The sequence below is a fragment of the Pseudophryne corroboree genome, chromosome 12 (assembly GCF_028390025.1).
Source record: "Pseudophryne corroboree isolate aPseCor3 chromosome 12, aPseCor3.hap2, whole genome shotgun sequence".
Taxonomy (NCBI): domain Eukaryota; kingdom Metazoa; phylum Chordata; class Amphibia; order Anura; family Myobatrachidae; genus Pseudophryne; species Pseudophryne corroboree.
In genome coordinates this window covers 51,793,522-51,812,200 of record NC_086455.1, presented here as the reverse complement: position 1 = coordinate 51,812,200, position 18,679 = coordinate 51,793,522, and the positions used below count along the sequence as shown (strand labels likewise).

Here is an 18,679-nt window from a genome sequence, read left to right as displayed (position 1 = left end):
TTGCTCTGATATTTACTATTACAATGAAAAAGGGCTGAGTGTAGGCTGATTTATAGAGTTGGATGCAAGCAGTACATGTTGTTTAAACAGTGGTCCAGTTTGTACTGGTGTGTAATGAGATGAGCGATTGATATGTTTACACACACACTGGGCTTGGGGCCTAATTAGCAGAATTTGCTATCCTTTGGAGTGCATGCTGGGGGCCGCCCATTGCAGGGCAAGGCCGCCCAGGATGCTGACCGGAGCCTCCCCTTCCTTCAACAAGCAGAAATAGAGGAAGCGTCCTGGCCGCCGCCATCTTCCCGATCGCGGCAGCTGCGTGTGATGTCACGCAGCCGCCGCGATCACGCCCCCGTTTGAGGCGCACCGCCCCCTGTTCGAGCCGCACCGCCCCCCGTTCATCCGTCTCTGCCCCAGCAATGCTCCGTCGCCTCCCTGGAAACGGAGCGTTGCCTGCCCTGCGACTGCCTCTGCTTAATTAACAGGCAGAGGCGATCGCATTTTCTGCGCCCCCCCCCCCTGCAGAAAATGCGGGCGCATGCGTAGGACGGGTGCTGAGCATGCACCCGCATCTTTTTCTCAAAAACACTGCGATCCAACCTGAATTAGGCCCTTAATTCGGATCCCATCGGATCAGAGGAACATACAGTAGTGCAATGTTCTGTACTTTACGCATGCACCTGGAACCGTACTGCGCAAGGACAGTGCAGGTCCCGAGTCGTTGGACACACTACGGCTGCAGACGACACTATATACACAGCATGCAGCAGTTTGGAGGCAGCGGCAGCCTCCACTTCTGAAAGCGGAGGTGTGTCGCTGTTGATTTGGAGGAGCGCCGAGTCCAGGACTTCCGTCGCAAGTCAGAGATATCCTGTGCTGGCCTCTTTGTAGGAACTGCGGAGACCATGGGGTCATGCAGCCGGGCAATGGTGTTGCAGGTGATCTAATGCTGCTTCCTAGGAGGCAGCACGGATCACTAATGCAAGTGACCTACCAGACGCCTTCTGCTGCGTTACCATACTACTGCATCGCTACTGCTTCCATGTAAGCACCAGTGATGGCATCTCCAGCCACATCTGAATAAGGCCCACTTTCTATGATTACATTCATCAGTCTCAGGGGCTAATTCAGACCTGATCGCTAGCGTTTTTTGCATCCCTGCGCTCAGGTAGTCGACGCCTACAGGGGGAGGGGAAAATCCCTGTGCAGGGGTGCGATCGCATGTGCAGGAGGAGTTTGTGCAGTCTCTGCACAGACCAGGACTTACTCTTCCAGGGCGATGATCGGGGCCGGAGCCAACGTCAGAAACCCTCCCTTCAAACGCCTGTCCCTCCTGTGTTTTTCCGGACACTCCTCTAAAACGGTCAGTTGCCACCCACAAACGGGTTCTTCCTGTCAGTCACTTTGCAATCACCCGTGCGATCGAACTTATCGCACCATCCCGTCGCTGCCCGGTGCGCCCCGGCACTGCGGCCCGTCGCGCTTATGTATTGCGGAGCATACACATGCGCAGTTCAGACCTGATCGCCCACTGTGCAAAATCACACAGCAGCAATCAGGTCTGAATCAGCCCCTCTGGTTCTATGGAAAACATTTTTAAAAATAAAGAAAAAACAACCAACATAGCGCTATTCACATCTGATGTGGATTTTTATTTAATATCTATGATAATTCAGCGCATTTTATACTTAATGCCGGCCGGCAATACATAAAAATACAATAAAAATCACAATGAACAACTAAAACAGTTAATGGTTATACCCTTTCTAAAAATTGATTAACCTACACATATGGATATATCCGCTCCCACTGTATTGGGATATCTCTCCTTATTGCTTTAAATCTCAAGAGGAACAGATATTTAACACATGAAACATATCCAACACTATTGCTCTTATCCGGAGTAGCTGCACATGAGCTTTTTAGCCTCTCAGTATCTTGCTATAATAATATTGTCCGTCTATCAATTCATCTGGTCAATGTCACATATATTGGAGAAAATATTGGGAGCGACCCCTGGCTTGCAGCTTGTTAGTGATATTGTTAAAGTAATTCATGCAAAGCTGATTAGAAGCAACAGTCAATATCATACAGTTTAAAAATGAACTATGAGCTTGTGTGTTTTAAACGCTATGCATGGAAGTTTCTATTGATTTTCTTCCTAAACCCGTTAAGGGTTCCAAGGGGTATATTTCCAAAAGTGCAGATTTTTAGAGGTGGAGATGTTGCCCATAGCAACCAATCAGATTCTAGCTATTATTTTTTAGAAGGTGCCAGATACTGTAAATGATGACAACACAATCTAATTGGTTGCTACGGGCAACATCACTTCTACAAACCCGCACTTTAGTAAATCTACCCCCATGAACCCAAGAATCTTCGTTTGTTGAGCTTACTTTTATAGATTGCAGTATATTAGTCCCAGAGCTCACTTATTTTATGCACGTACTAGTTACCAACCAGCCCGTCACAATGGCGGAGTAACAAAATAGTAATGTGAGCACCGGCGGCTGTGCACGCCCGAATGGGGCAACACTTGAATTGCACCATCTATTGGCTGCCGGCGCACAAAACACTTGAATTCCCTCCATAGAGGTGACGAGCAGTGTTAGCTTTTTACTATATAGGATAAACAAGGAACCCACTGCTTCCAGTGATTATCAGGACAAATTAACCTTTCCACAATCATATGCAAACGTAAGGGGAGTTTCCAGTTGGCTGGAAACAACCCTCCTCTTAGCAAGTGGCTCAAATTATGATAATAGCAATGGTTTATAATATGATTAGATTACTAGAGCTGCCACCACATCATGCAGTGTAAGGGACAGAGCAGAGCTGCTGCACATGCCCAGTGGTAGCAGCTTCTTTTACCCAGTTTGCTGTGCGTGTGGATCTGAGTCCTCAATCAGTGCACTGGACCAGAGAGTAGCTGCCAGGAAGAAGAGACAGGAGCCTTACCATGAGATGGAAGAATGTGTGTCTAGAAAGTACAGTACTTGTTCTACAGTGTATTATGTTTGTGTATTTATTTATTTATTTATTTATGTATTTATTTATTATAGTATGTTTAACCTTTTCCTGACCACTTATTTATATTAGTTAAATATGTTTGATACAGTCTATACTACAGACCATCTATAGTGTTAAATATTAATACTGTATTTCATACAGTATACATTGTATGAAAAGATCAATGTTCAGGGTCGTTACTAGGATTTTCTGTCGCTCCCCCACAGTCCCGCAGTAGCTCCAATGTTCTGCAGAGTGGGAGATTGTGGATTGCATTTGTAAACCCCCTTCTAGAAATCCTGCATTTGCCACTGACAGCGGACATTTTGGCACAGCCCTATACAACAAAAACATTACAGTACATTCCATATCTTGAATGCATAGGCAATAATAATTACCTGTGTTCACTCTAGAGCAGGCTTTTTCAACCAGTGTGCTGTGGCACACAAGTGTGCCGCAACCAATTGGAAGGTGTGCCGCGGAGTCAGAGTCGCTGCCTGCACCTTCAGAGCTAACTGTGGCCCAGGCTCTTCTTAGTGGATCAGTCGTGCCCCGCCTGTGACCTGTGCCTTGAAGACGAGGAGGTGTGACATCGTAGGACACGGCCACCGCGCCTCACCACCCAGCTAGCCCACTCGCCTGCATATACATCTTCCAGTTCCTGCCTGCATCCACAACTTTCCCTGCCCATCCACATCCACACCTGCGCGACCGCCCGCTACTCAGTATTCGCAGCACTTCACTATGAACAACCCCAGCCACTGAGGGACAGGGAGGAGGACAGCTGACAGGAAGGGGCTAATATTTGTTATTTTATTTCTCCTGTGAGGGAGCAATAGGATTTATGTGGGGAGCAAATGGAATTGTGGGGGGAACAATGTAAATAATTTATGTGGAGAGCAAAAGGATTTATGTTGGGAGCAATGGGACTAATTCAGATGGGGAGCAATAGGATTTACGTGGGGAGCAATGTGATTGATTTATGTGAGGAGCAATGTGATTGATTTATGTGGGGAGCAATTTGATTGTTTTTTCTGTGTAGGCCAATGTATGTGTGGATTATTTTTTTACTTTGATGGCCAATGTGTGTGGGGGGTTTTTCCGTGGGGAACTGATGGTGTGCCTCAGCAATTTTTAAAATATTGTTCAGTGTGCCACGAGTTAAAAAAGGTTGAAAATCACTGCTCTAGAGGATGTACAATTGATGTGCATGTTTTTTGTTTGGATTACTTTATAAGGGATACATTTGCATTATCTATGTGTCATGTTTGATACTTATTAATCATTATTATAAACTAGAGCAGAGGGTGAGGCTGGAATCAGGGGTAGGTTATCTGAGAAGGAGAGGTTGGTATCAGGATTAGGTTGAAGCAGAGGGAGAGGCTGGGATTAGGGCTAGGTTATCTGAAAAGTAGAGGGTAGTATCAGGATTAGGTTGGAGCAAATGGTGAGGCTGGGATTAGGGGCATGTTATCTGAGAAGGATAGGTTAGTATTATGATAACTGTAGGTTGGAGCAAAGGAAGAGGCTGGGATTAGGGGTAGGTTATCTGAGACGGAGAGGTTGGTATCGGGATAAGGTTGGAGCAGAGGAAGAGGCTGGTATTAGGGGTTGGTTAGCTGAGACGGAGAGGTTGGTATCAGGATAAGGTTGGAGCAGAGGGAGAGGCTGGTATTAGGGGTTGGTTAGCTGAGACGGAGAGGTTGGTATCAGGATAAGGTTGGAGCAGAGGAAGAGGCTGGTATTAGGGGTTGGTTAGCTGAGACGGAGAGGTTGGTATCAGGATAAGGTTGGAGCAGAGGGAGAGGCTGGTATTAGGGGTTGGTTAGCTGAGAGGAAGATGTTGATATCAGGATTAGGTTGGAGCAGAAGAAGAGGCTTGGATTAGGGGTAGTTTGGCTGAGATGGAGAGATTTGTATCAGGACTAGGGGGTGATTCAGAGTTGATCGTAGATGTGCTAATTTAGCACATCTACGATCAGGCACACTGACGTGGGGGGACGCCCAGCACAGGGCTAGTCCGCCCCACATGTCAGTCCCTGTCCCGTCGCACAAGTACAAAAGCATCGCACAGCGGCGATGTCAATCAGGCAGAGGCGATCGCTAGCTAAAGACAGCCGTCGGCTGTCTGGTATGCGCCGGCACACTGCGGCACCGGCACATGCGCAGTTCAGACCCGATCGCTGCTGTGCAAAAACGCAGAGCAGCGATCGGGTCTGAATGACCCCCTAGGTTGGAGCAGAGGGAGAGGCTGGGATTAGGGATATGTTATCTGAGAAGGAGAGGTTGGTACTATGATTACTGTAGGTTGGAGCAGAGGGAGAGGCTGGGATTAAGGGTAGGTTAGCTGAGAGGAAGATGTTGGTATCAGGATTAGGTTGGAGCAGAAGATGCTGGGATTAGGGGTATTTTGTCTGAGAGGGAGAGGTTGGTATCAGATCTAGGTTGGAGCAGAGGGAGAGGCTGGGATTATAGGTAGGTTAGCTGAGAGGCAGAGGTTGGTATCAGGATTAGGTTGGAGCAGAGGGAGAGGCTGGGATTAGGGGTAGGTTAGCTGAGCGGAGGATGTTGGTATCAGGATTTGGTTAGAGCAGAAGAAAAGGCTGGGATTAGGGGTAGCTTGGCTGAGAGGGAGAGGTTGGTATCAGATCTAGGTTGGAGCAGAGGGAGAGGCTGGGATTAGGGGTAGGTTAGCTGAGAGGGAGAGGTTGGTATCAGATCTAGGTTGGAGCAGAGGGAGAGGCTGGGATTAGGGGTAGGTTAGCTGAGAGGGAGAGGTTGGTATCAGGATTAGGTTGGAGCAGAGGGAGAGGCTGGGATTAGGGGTAGGTTGAAGTAGGGGGAGAGGTCGGTATCAGGATTACTGTAAATTGGAGCAGTGAGAGAGGCTGGGATTAGGGGTAGGTTGGAGGAGATGGAGAGTTCAGGTTGATAGAGAAGGAGATGATCTGGATAAAACAGACAGGGAACGGTTGGGATCTGGGTAAATTGGGCGAAGAAAGAGTGTTTTGCCTGATGCCTACTTGTATAAATGGTGGATGTATGCCTGGAAGAGAGGAGTGTGCTGTAATTGGTGTGTGGGGAGAGGTTTTGTGTTCTGCTAAATTGTTTATGTGTTATGGCAGTGATAATTGCTATAATATAATAATACATAGTTGAGAAATTGGATATTATTCAGACGTAATTAAAATATTACTTGTTGTGCTTTTAGTCAGTGTTGCTTACAGGCAGATGGCCTTGCCTGTTCCAACAATATTTAATAACAGTGCCAGGCACTCTTCTCTGGTAATGCGTTTAATGATATATCTCTGATTACACCATCCAGTAATTATCTGCAAGCAGTGCCTGTTTTTGTTTGGATTATCAGCAACACTTTTATTACGGCGGTACAAATTCCAGGATGTAACAACAGGTATGGCCAACTTCCAGTTCATCATTGACTACAAACTGTACTAAGAGGCAGTGTATCATAAATCTCAGGGGGTGACATGGATGCTGACCATACTTGTAAAATTGCCTTTTGGCCCTGTCGATCTTTTCCATGTCGACCTTATGGGGTTGACCTATTGTCGGTAGACCATTTGCTTGGCGATCTAATGATCCACACCAGGCTGACTTGCATCCAACTCTGCATCAGTGAGTGTAGAAAATGGCATCAGTGGCGCCGAAACCAGGGGGGAGCGGGTACACTTCACCCAGGCCAGGGTCTGCAAGACTGCCCCCTGCCTCCCCCACACTTGCCCTTTGTAGACAGCGCCGGCACTTTGAGCAGGGAGAGAGAGGCAGCTGCAGAAGTAGTCACTCCCCTCTCTCCCTGGGTGGGTTATGTGCGGGGATGGGGGGTTATCGTTCGGCACCCACCCGTGCAGCACGTGTGCCCACATTGCAGGAACACGAAAAGATTTTTTCATATTATTAAGCGGGGGCGGGGGCTGGACACTCCTCCCTGCATTGTCCACGCCCCCTCACATTACCTGGGCCCGGCACAGCTGTCGGCACCCCTGAATGCCATTACCGTTATAGACAGAGAGGTTAGTGTGAGGACGATTTGGGATATCAGAGAAAGAAAGCTAGGCCATAAGTACAGTATTACAAATCAGCAGGTCAAGGGTATTCAAAAAAACCTCTGTACAGAAGTCAGTAACTAGCAGGTGAGTAGACATAGACAGATGGAAACAGATAGTGAGCCAAAGACATAGTTCACACAGAGACAGATGGGAGCAAGGCAAGATAAAGAAAAGAAAGTAGGCAGCTGGGATAAATATATACAGTTATAGAAGCCTCAGAGGATAAATAGACATAGGAGAATGCAACCAAGGTCGTGGTAAATAATTGACTCTTACTCAGTGCATATAAAGCAACAACATTTTATTTAGTAATATATGATTATTCACAGGCACACTGATATTACATACTAAAGCAAGAGCATAGAAAACCTTGTGAGTACAAATGAGACATCGGGGATGTGCAGAGAGTTACACGTATGTGTTCACATTGAAATCCCGTCGTCCTGATGTCTGGCCCAACCGGTTGGATCCGGCGGCGGCGGGACTGCCGCACACGTGTGGGCACCTGCATAAGCGCCCATGTGCGCTCAGCGTCTGGCCCAGCGGATCCCGCTGAACGGGACCCACCTGGCCGCTATGTGTGGCCCTACCCTAAGACCCACCTCCGAATTGACTGTTTAGTAAGTGATATTGGTTAACCTGCTGTATCAGAACTCGGTGAAGTCTGTATGCCTTTTGCATACTTGTGATTTAGGTAGGCTTACCATACAATCCCCTTAAATACAGGTTCTGTGGTTGATTAATACCAGGTGGAATGCAGGCTTGAAATCAGCCAGCCACAGAACCTTCATTAGTGTCCCGATTTATAGGGATATTATGGTAAGACTAGATTTAGGACACAACTTCATAAGACCGAAGAAAATGTCTGATATTTTATTTCACTTATATTCATATGATTACGTGACACCTGTGTACAGTAAGTGACCTGTGTGAATTTGTAACATATTTCCTTTTCCCAATAGGATGGAGCAGGAGATATTTCTGAGCTCCGATGAATTGGACGATGATGTGTTTTATCCAAATGACTTTGGGTTCCCTGGTCAGTCGATGACTCCAATAACCATGTACACACAGAGTCCGTCTTACAATTGTCTCCTTGGCCGGTTCCAGCTGTTTCCCCTCTCACATTGCTGTGGACCAGGATGCAGGACCACTGACTGCAAGGACAAGTCCACTCAGACCTTAGAGCCATCATCTGTTAATCGTGATATCATGTTACCATGTGGGGTCCCAGAATCCCCCCAGAGACTTTTCTATGGTAAGGGAACAAACACCTTAAAAGCTACATTATTCTTTAACATTGCCAGATTCTGAAACATTTCACTTTCGATGCTCAACGTGAACAGAGTGTCCCCTTCCATTCTAGATCTACAATATGTGTGGTACTAGTCGGTTGGTGATTCGGGCTTGGACCCCTTCTGCTAGCTGTATGTGTTGCAGTGTGAGTTAGCTGGATGACCTAATAATGCGACTCTTTGTGCAGGTCTCTGGCAGTGGTAGCTGGAGACTGATGCTTCAAAAGAACTGAGACCAGATGCAGGCTATCAGGATAGCCTGTGGCTGTAGCAGGTTAGCAGAATTTGCCAATAACTGGCATATAGGCAAGTGCAGGGTTTACAAGCATATACTGGAGCAGTATGCTGGCATCTCTGGAGCAGACTGCAGATTGTGGACCTAAGTCAGAGTTGATCGCAGCAGCAAATTTGGTAGCAGTTGGTCAAAACTATGTGCTTTGTGGTGGGGGGGGGGTAGATATAACATGTGCTGAAAGAGTTAATTTGGGGGGGGGGGGTGTTCAAACTGAAATCTAAATTGCAATGTAAAATTAAAGCAGACAGTATTTACCCTGCACTGAAACAATATAACCCACCCAAATCTAACTCTCTCTGCACATGATATATCTGCCCCCCCTGTAGTGCACATGATTTTGCCCGACTGCTAACAAATTTGCTGCTGCGATCAGGTCTATATTACCCCCTATATTGGAACTGGGTGCTGGAGCACAACTGATGCATGCTGCAGTAATATACTGAAACTGGGTGCTGGAGTGCAACTGGAGTATGCTGCAGAAATATACTGGAACTGGATGCTGGAGTGCAACTGGAGTATGCTGCAGAAATATACTGGAACTGGATGCTGAACGCATAACTGAAGCAGGCTGTAGTACTATACTGGGTCTAGGTTCTGGAGCACAACTGGAGCATGCTGCTGTAATATACTGGAACTGGGCGCTGGAAGCACAACTGAAGTAGGCTGTAGTACTATACTGGATCTGGGTTCTAGAGCACAACTGGAGTAGGCTGCTGTAATATACTGGAACTTGGCGCTGGAAGCAAAACTGAAGCAGGCTGTAGTACTATACTGGATCTGGGTTCTAGAGCACAACTGGAGTAGGCTGCCGTAATATACTGGAACTAGGCGCAGGAAGCACAACTGAAGAAGGCCTGCAGTAATATACTGGTACTGGGTTTTGGAGCAGGTTGCCGTAGGTCCCATTGCTGAAGCATAGAGCAACATATCATATGCATTGAGTGATGGAAACTTCTTCCTAGAACTTAACCTGCATCATAAACACACAATCTGTCTTGCAAAACTTAGTAGAATTGGGCACAGTCTAATCATGTGCTCCAATTACAGACGGGATCTCTCTGGGAGGATCTCTCTGGGAATAGCTGTAGAGGGTGCACTGTATTATGTTATTTGATTGGAATATACACTCATGTCTGTAAGATGCATGGTAGCTAATGGGCTCACCATCAATTTCCAAGGTGACAAGTGTATTATCCTGACTGGAAGAAAGATAATATCATGGGCCAAAGCGGCTTAATGTCTCTATCATCTCAACAACACAAAGCAACAAGGCAACTAGTGGGTGAAAGAAGCACTATCACTATTTTATTATTCAGATGCATATCACAAACATTTAGCAAATTTGGACACGACTGTCTTGGGGTTCAATGCAATTGACATATTTCCATAATTCTCAAGTGTCTTATCTCAGTTACTTCTCTAAATATGTGTTAGGGACTCAGGGCCTAATGCAGAGCCGATCACTGCACAGACAGCGATCGCACACCCAGTGACATGCAAAAGCATCTCACTGGTGCGATCACCTCAGCCTGATTGACAGGTAGGGGCTGGAGGAGGCATACCAATGGCGTTAGAATGCCGTTGGTGGGGTGCGGTCCGGACAACACAAGCATGTCCGGATCAGTGTGGGGGCAGGTCGCGACGGCTGCGTGATATCACATGCAGCCGCAGCAACCCAGAACGCGGTGGTTAGCCGCCTGCCAGCGCAGCTAGACTGTGCAGGCAGGGAGCTACTTGATGGGTGCAAAAGCATCGCCGTCGTGCAATGCTTTTGCACCCGTGCTGGGGGGGGGGGGAGGGCAGGGCCTGACATGCTGGGCAGCTAGCCTTGTGCAGGCCGTCCCCCCGCATGTCAGAGAAACTGATCGTAGATGTGCTAAATTTAGTACATCTACGATCAAGTCTGAATCACCCCCCAAGCTCATTGTCTTCCACCTTTTGGTATGAACACACAATAGCAAAGGCCACAAAGACTTCATCCTCCATCATTGTCTGCTTGGTGAGGAGTACAACCGGAGTAGTAACCCCATATTAGCAATGTCTAGGAGAGAGAGCACCCTCTGCTCTGCATCTGTGTCTTTGTATTAAGTAAACTTGGGCCATCTATTAGCTCACACTCCCATCTGGGATTGGGTTGACCTCTACCAGTCCTTAATCTACTTGCAGTCAACTTGGTTTGCATGGGTCAAGCATATGTGGTAATGTAAGATATAACTCAGTTGGGCACCTGCCGCTTGTGTATAGATACAAGGGCAAGAACTGTGTACAACCCCACTTGGTGACATTCGAGAATTGTAAAATGGACATAAAATACATACAGGTTTAAGACAATACAGTACAAACAATGTTAAATACAGCTTGGATAAAAGAGGCGTTAAGCAGGCTAAACCCATATACACCCTCATCACATCCTACAAGCACCCAGAAAGAATACGTCTTCTTAACCAAATGAAAACAGCGCAAGAGATCATTGAGAAAACAAATAAGCACTCCCATGTAAATTACTTGCACAAAGAGAATACTTAACTAAAGTGTTTCACTACCAGATACACACCAATACAGAAAAATCATAGGAAATTGCTCTACTTGCTATTGTAACCAGATCTGATATTACAACAGCAGGGGCAATATTATATAGAAGAGTCCTGTAGCCAAGGCACATTGAGGGTCATTCCGAGTTGATCGCACGCTAGCTATTTTTTGCTATGCTGCGATCAGATAGTCGCCGCCTATAGGGGAGTGTATTTTCGCTTTGCAAGTGTGCGAATGCTTGTGCAGCCGAGCGGTACAAAAAAGTTTTTGCAGTTTCTGAGTAGCTCTGGACTTACTTAGCCGCTGCGATCACTTCAGCCTGTCCGGTCCCGGAATTGACGTCAGACACCCGCCCTGCAAACGCTTGGACACACCTGCGTTTTTCCAACCACTCCCTGAAAATGGTCAGTTGACACCCATAAACTCCTTCTTCCTATCAATCTCCTTGCGATCGACTGTGCAAATGGATTCTTCGTAAAATCCATCGCCCAGCACCGATCCTCTTTGTACCCGTACGATGCGCCTGTGCATTGCGGTGCATACTCATGCGCAGTTTTGCCGAGTTTTTACCTGATCGCAGTGCTGCAAAAAGTTGCTAGCGAGCAATCAACTCGGAATGACCCCCATTGTTTATAATTTTGTACGAAGGGTTCTACACTATTTAAAATGAACCATGAAATATCAATTAAGATTTCCAAGAATTGACAAATGTAGTCTGACTGGATAAAAGGAAGTTTTCGGCATCCCGGTGGTTGGGATGCCGGCGGACATATTCGACCGAAGCCGGAATCCTGGCATCGGCGCCAGAACACCGTCAGCCGTTGTCCTGAAGGTATCGGGGTACGGGTTAGGGCCCGGGGGGTGGAGGGTTAGGCACTAGGGGAGTTAGGCACTAGGGAGGTGTTTAGCCATAGCAGCCACACCCCTGAGGGTTAGCCATAGCAGCCACACCCCTGAGGGTTAGCCATAGCAGCCACAACCCTGAGGGTTAGCCATAGCAGCCGCAACCCTGAGGGTTAGCCATAGCAGCCGCAACCCTGAGGGTTAGCCGTAGCAGCTGCCCCCGAAGGGTTAGCTATAGCCGCCACCCCCATAGGGTTAGGGTAGGGGACGGGTAGACTTTTTAAACCCGTCCGGTGTCAGTATGTAAGTGTGGAATGCCGCTGATGGTCACCCCGACCACCCGACCTCAGCATCCCGACCACCAGGATAACATACCCAACCCCTGGATACGTGGATACTGGGGTGTCTACTGATAAAAAGTCCACCGTTAGCCACTTATTTTTACTTGGTGGAAAACTAGTCAGTTGGACTAACAGAATGCAGCCATCTATAATTTTATCTTCAACACAGATCGAATATGTTGCAATTCAGGTTAAGAGGTGTTATGGTTGAGACAACTGTTACCTGACTGGGACAACAGCAGGAAAAACCAACACAAATTTATGAAGACAAGCAAGGATCTCTTGCTCTTACACAGTAAGAGCAAGGTAACCCCAAAACCAAGCATACTGATGTGAAGTATCCGTTCTTGTGTGCTCTACAATGACAATGGGGGTCATTCCGAGTTGTTCGCTCGTTGCCGATTTTCTCTATCGTCCTAGTGGATGCTGGGGTTCCTGAAAGGACCATGGGGAATAGCGGCTCCGCAGGAGACAGGGCACAAAAAGTAAAGCTTTTCCAGATCAGGTGGTGTGCACTGGCTCCTCCCCCTATGACCCTCCTCCAGACTCCAGTTAGATTTTTGTGCCCGGCCGAGAAGGGTGCAATCTAGGTGGCTCTCCTAAAGAGCTGCTTAGAAAAAGTTTAGCTTAGGTTTTTTTATTTTACAGTGAGTCCTGCTGGCAACAGGATCACTGCAACGAGGGACTGAGGGGAGAAGAAGTGAACTCACCTGCGTGCAGGATGGATTGGCTTCTTGGCTACTGGACATCAGCTCCAGAGGGACGATCACAGGTACAGCCTGGATGGTCACCGGAGCCGCGCCGCCGGCCCCCTTGCAGATGCTGAAGTCAGAAGAGGTCCAGAATCGGCGGCTGAAGACTCCTGCAGTCTTCTAAAGGTAGCGCACAGCACTGCAGCTGTGCGCCATTTTCCTCTCAGCACACTTCACACGCAGTCACTGAGGGTGCAGGGCGCTGGGGGGGGGCGCCCTGGGAGGCAAATGTAACCTATATAATGGCTAAAAATACCTCACATATAGCCCCCAGAGGCTATATGGAGATATTTAACCCCTGCCTGGATTCACTAAATAGCGGGAGACGAGCCCGCCGGAAAAGGGGCGGGGCCTATCTCCTCAGCACACGGCGCCATTTCCTCTCACAGCTCCGCTGGTCAGGACGGCTCCCAGGTCTCTCCCCTGCACTGCACTACAGAAACAGGGTAAAACAGAGAGGGGGGGGCAAATTTATGGCGATATTTTGATATATATAAAGCAGCTATAAGGGAGCACTTATTATAAGGCTATCCCTGTTATATATAGCGCTTTTGGTGTGTGCTGGCAAACTCTCCCTCTGTCTCCCCAAAGGGCTAGTGGGTCCTGTCTTCGTTAGGAGCATTCCCTGTGTGTCTGCTGTGTGTCGGTACGTGTGTGTCGACATGTATGAGGACGATATTGGTGTGGAGGCGGAGCAATTGCCAAATATGAGGATGTCACCCCCTAGGGAGTCGACACCAGAATGGATGCCTTTATTTATGGAACTACGGGATAGTGTCAACACGCTAAAGCAGTCGTTTGACGACATGAGACGGCCGGACAATCAATTAGTGCCTGTCCAGGCGACTCAAACACCGTCAGGGGCTGTGAAACGCCCTTTGCCTCAGTCGGTCGACACAGACCCAGACGCAGGCACTGACTCCAGTGGTGACGGTGACGAATCAACCGTATTTTCCAGTAGGGCCACACGTTATATGATTTTGGCAATGAAGGAGACGTTACATTTAGCTGATACTACAGGTACCACTAAACAGGGTATTATGTGGGGTGTGAAAAAACTACCTATAGTTTTTCCTGAATCAGAAGAATTAAATGACGTGTGTAATGAAGCGTGGGTTGCCCCTGATAAAAAGCTGATAATTTCAAAGAAATTATTGGCATTATACCCTTTCCCGCCAGAGGTTAGGGAGCGCTGGGAAACACCTCCTAGGGTGGACAAGGCGCTAACACGCTTATCTAAACAAGTGGCGTTACCCTCTCCTGAGACGGCCGCACTTAAAGATCCATCAGATAGGAGGATGGAAAATATCCAAAAAAGTATATACACACATGCAGGTGTTATACTACGACCAGCTATAGCGACTGCCTGGATGGGCAGTGCTGGGGTAGTTTGGTCAGAGTCCCTGATTGAAAATATTGATACCCTGGACAGGGACAATATTTTACTGTCGTTAGAACAAATAAAGGATGCATTTCTTTATATGCGTGATGCACAGAGGGATATCTGCACACTGGCATCACGGGTAAGTGCTATGTCCATTTCGGCCAGAAGAGCTTTATGGACGCGACAGTGGACAGGCGATGCGGATTCAAAACGACATATGGAAGTTTTGCCGTATAAAGGGGAGGAGTTATTTGGAGTCGGTCTATCAGATTTGGTGGCCACGGCTACAGCCGGGAAATCCACCTTTCTACCTCAAGTCACTCCCCAACAGAAAAAGGCACCGACTTTTCAACCGCAGCCCTTTCGTTCCTTTAAAAATAAGAGAGCAAAGGGCTATTCATATCTGCCACGAGGCAGAGGTCGAGGGAAGAGACAGCAACAGGCAGCTCCTTCCCAGGAACAGAAGCCTTCCCCGGCTTCTACAAAAGCCTCAGCATGACGCTGGGGCTTCTCAAGCGGACTCGGGGACGGTGGGTGGTCGTCTCAAAAATTACAGCGCGCAGTGGGCTCACTCGCAGGTAGATCCCTGGATCCTGCAGATAATATCTCAGGGGTACAGGTTGGAATTAGAGACAGATCCACCTCGCCGTTTCCTGAAGTCTGCTTTACCAACGTCCCCCTCCGAAAGGGAGACGGTTTTGGAAGCCATTCACAAGCTGTACTCTCAGCAGGTGATAGTCAAGGTACCTCTTCTACAACAAGGGAAGGGGTATTATTCCACTCTTTTTGTGGTACCGAAGCCGGATGGCTCGGTAAGGCCTATTCTAAATCTGAAGTCCTTGAACCTGTACATAAAGAAGTTCAAGTTCAAGATGGAGTCACTCAGAGCAGTGATAGCGAACCTGGAAGAGGGGGACTTTATGGTATCCTTGGACATCAAGGATGCGTATCTCCACGTTCCAATTTACCCCTCACACCAGGGGTACCTCAGGTTCGTTGTACAAAACTGTCACTATCAGTTTCAGACGCTGCCGTTCGGATTGTCCACGGCACCTCGGGTCTTTACAAAGGTAATGGCCGAGATGATGATTCTTCTTCGAAGAAAAGGCATATTAATTATCCCATACTTGGACGAAGAGATGGGATTAGCACTGTCGCAAGAAGTGCTAAAACAGCACGGGTGGATTCTGAATATTCCAAAATCCCAGTTAATGCCGACAACTCGTCTGCTGTTCCTAGGGATGATTCTGGACACGGTTCAGAAAAAGGTTTTTCTCCCGGAGGAAAAAGCCAAGGAGTTATCCGAGCTTGTCAGGAACCTCCTAAAACCAGGAAAGGTGTCTGTACATCAATGCACAAGAGTCCTGGGAAAAATGGTGGCTTCTTACGAAGCAATTCCATTCGGCAGATTCCACGCAAGAATTTTCCAAAGGGATCTGTTGGACAAATGGTCAGGGTCGCATCTTCAGATGCACCTGCGGATAACCCTGTCTCCAAGGACAAGGGTGTCTCTTCTGTGGTGGTTGCAGAGGGCTCATCTATTGGAGGGCCGCAGATTCGGCATACAGGATTGGATCCTGGTGACCACGGACGCCAGCCTGAGAGGCTGGGGAGCAGTCACACAAGGAAGAAACTTCCAGGGAGTATGGACGAGCCTGGAAACGTCTCTTCACATAAACATTCTGGAACTAAGAGCAATATACAATGCTCTAAGCCAGGCAGAACCTCTGCTTCAGGGAAAACCGGTGTTGATCCAGTCGGACAACATCACGGCAGTCGCCCATGTGAACAGACAGGGCGGCACAAGAAGCAGGAGTGCAATGGCAGAAGCTGCAAGGATTCTTCGCTGGGCAGAGAATCATGTGATAGCACTGTCAGCAGTGTTCATCCCGGGAGTGGACAACTGGGAAGCAGACTTCCTCAGCAGACACGATCTTCACCCGGGAGAGTGGGGACTTCATCCAGAAGTCTTCCACTTGCTGGTAACCCGTTGGGAAAGACCAATGGTGGACATGATGGCGTCTCGCCTCAACAAAAAACTGGACAGGTATTGCGCCAGGTCAAGAGATCCGCAGGCAATAGCTGTGGACGCGCTGGTAACGCCTTGGGTGTACCAGTCGGTGTATGTGTTTCCTCCTCTGCCTCTCATACCAAAAGTATTGAGAATTATACGGCAAAGAGGCGTAAGGACGATACTAGTGGTTCCGGATTGGCCAAGAAGGACTTGGTACCCGGAACTTCAAGAGATGATCACGGAAGATCCGTGGCCTCTACCTCTAAGGAGGGACTTGCTTCAGCAGGGTCCCTGTCTGTTTCAAGACTTACCGCGGCTGCGTTTGACGGCATGGCGGTTGAACGCCGGATCCTAAAGGAAAAAGGCATGCCGGAAGAAGTCATTCCTACTTTGATTAAAGCAAGGAAGGAAGTAACCGTGCAACATTATCACCGAATTTGGCGAAAATATGTTGCGTGGTGCGAAGATCGGAGTGCTCCGACGGAGGAATTTCAACTGGGTCGATTCCTACATTTCCTGCAATCAGGATTGTCTATGGGTCTCAAATTGGGATCTATTAAGGTTCAAATTTCGGCCCTGTCGATTTTCTTTCAAAAAGAATTGGCTTCAGTCCCTGAAGTCCAGACCTTTGTTAAGGGAGTGCTACATATACAGCCTCCTGTGGTGCCTCCAGTGGCACCGTGGGATCTCAATGTGGTTTTGGACTTTCTAAAATCTCATTGGTTTGAACCACTAAAGAAGGTGGATTTGAAATATCTCGCATGGAAAGTGACCATACTTCTAGCCCTGGCTTCGGCCAGGAGAGTGTCAGAACTGGCAGCTTTATCTTACAAAAGCCCATATCTGATTTTCCATTCGGACAGGGCAGAACTGCGGACTCGTCCGCATTTTCTCCCTAAGGTGGTGTCAGCATTTCATCTGAACCAGCCTATTGTAGTGCCTGCGGCTACAAGTGACTTGGAGGACTCCAAGTTACTGGACGTTGTCAGAGCATTAAAAATATATATTGCAAGGACAGCTGGAGTCAGAAAATCTGACTCGTTGTTTATATTGTATGCACCCAACAAGATGGGTGCTCCTGCGTCTAAGCAGACGATTGCTCGTTGGATCTGTAGCACAATCCAACTTGCACATTCTGTGGCAGGCCTGCCACAGCCTAAATCTGTAAAGGCCCACTCCACAAGGAAGGTGGGTTCATCTTGGGCGGCTGCCCGAGGGGTCTCGGCATTACAACTTTGCCGAGCAGCTACGTGGTCAGGGGAGAACACGTTTGTAAAATTTTACAAATTTGATACTCTGGCTAAGGAGGACCTGGAGTTCTCTCATTCGGTGCTGCAGAGTCATCCGCACTCTCCCGCCCGTTTGGGAGCTTTGGTATAATCCCCATGGTCCTTTCAGGAACCCCAGCATCCACTAGGACGATAGAGAAAATAAGATTTTACTTACCGATAAATCTATTTCTCGGAGTCCGTAGTGGATGCTGGGCGCCCATCCCAAGTGCGGATTATCTGCAATAATTGTACATAGTTATTGTTAACTAATTCGGGTTATTGTTGAAGGAAGCCATCTTTCAGAGGCTCCGCTGTTATCATACTGTTAACTGGGTTTAGATCACAAGTTGTACGGTGTGATTGGTGTGGCTGGTATGAGTCTTACCCGGGATTCAAAATCCTCCCTTATTGTGTACGCTCGTCCGGGCACAGTACCTAACTGGAGTCTGGAGGAGGGTCATAGGGGGAGGAGCCAGTGCACACCACCTGATCTGGAAAAGCTTTACTTTTTGTGCCCTGTCTCCTGCGGAGCCGCTATTCCCCATGGTCCTTTCAGGAACCCCAGCATCCACTACGGACTCCGAGAAATAGATTTATCGGTAAGTAAAATCTTATTTTCGCTACGCTGCGATTTGTTGCTAACTGCGCATGGTACGCAGAGCGCATGCACTAAGTTATTTAACACAAAACTTAGTAGATTTGCTGGTGTTCGTGCGGCGCTTTTCAGTCGCAGTGCTGATCGGTGAATGATTGACAGGAAAGGGGCATTTCTGGGTGGTAACTGAGCGTTTTCCGGGAGTGTGCTAAAAAACGCAGGCGTGTCAGGGAGAAACGCGGGAGTGTCTGGAGAAACGGGGGAGTGGCTGGCCGAATGCA

The 18,679-nt window shown here is 47.9% G+C and overlaps 1 protein-coding gene across 1 annotated transcript in view; it reads left to right on the top strand.

The window, feature by feature from the left end:
• The window catches only part of BMF (Bcl2 modifying factor), a 114,508-nt gene that overhangs the window by 22,766 nt on the left and 73,063 nt on the right, over window positions 1-18,679 (top strand). The window contains exon 2 of the mRNA XM_063947506.1: window positions 8,039-8,334. Within this exon, the coding sequence (XP_063803576.1) occupies window positions 8,039-8,334 (296 nt within the window). The remainder of the gene's footprint in view (window positions 1-8,038; window positions 8,335-18,679) is intronic.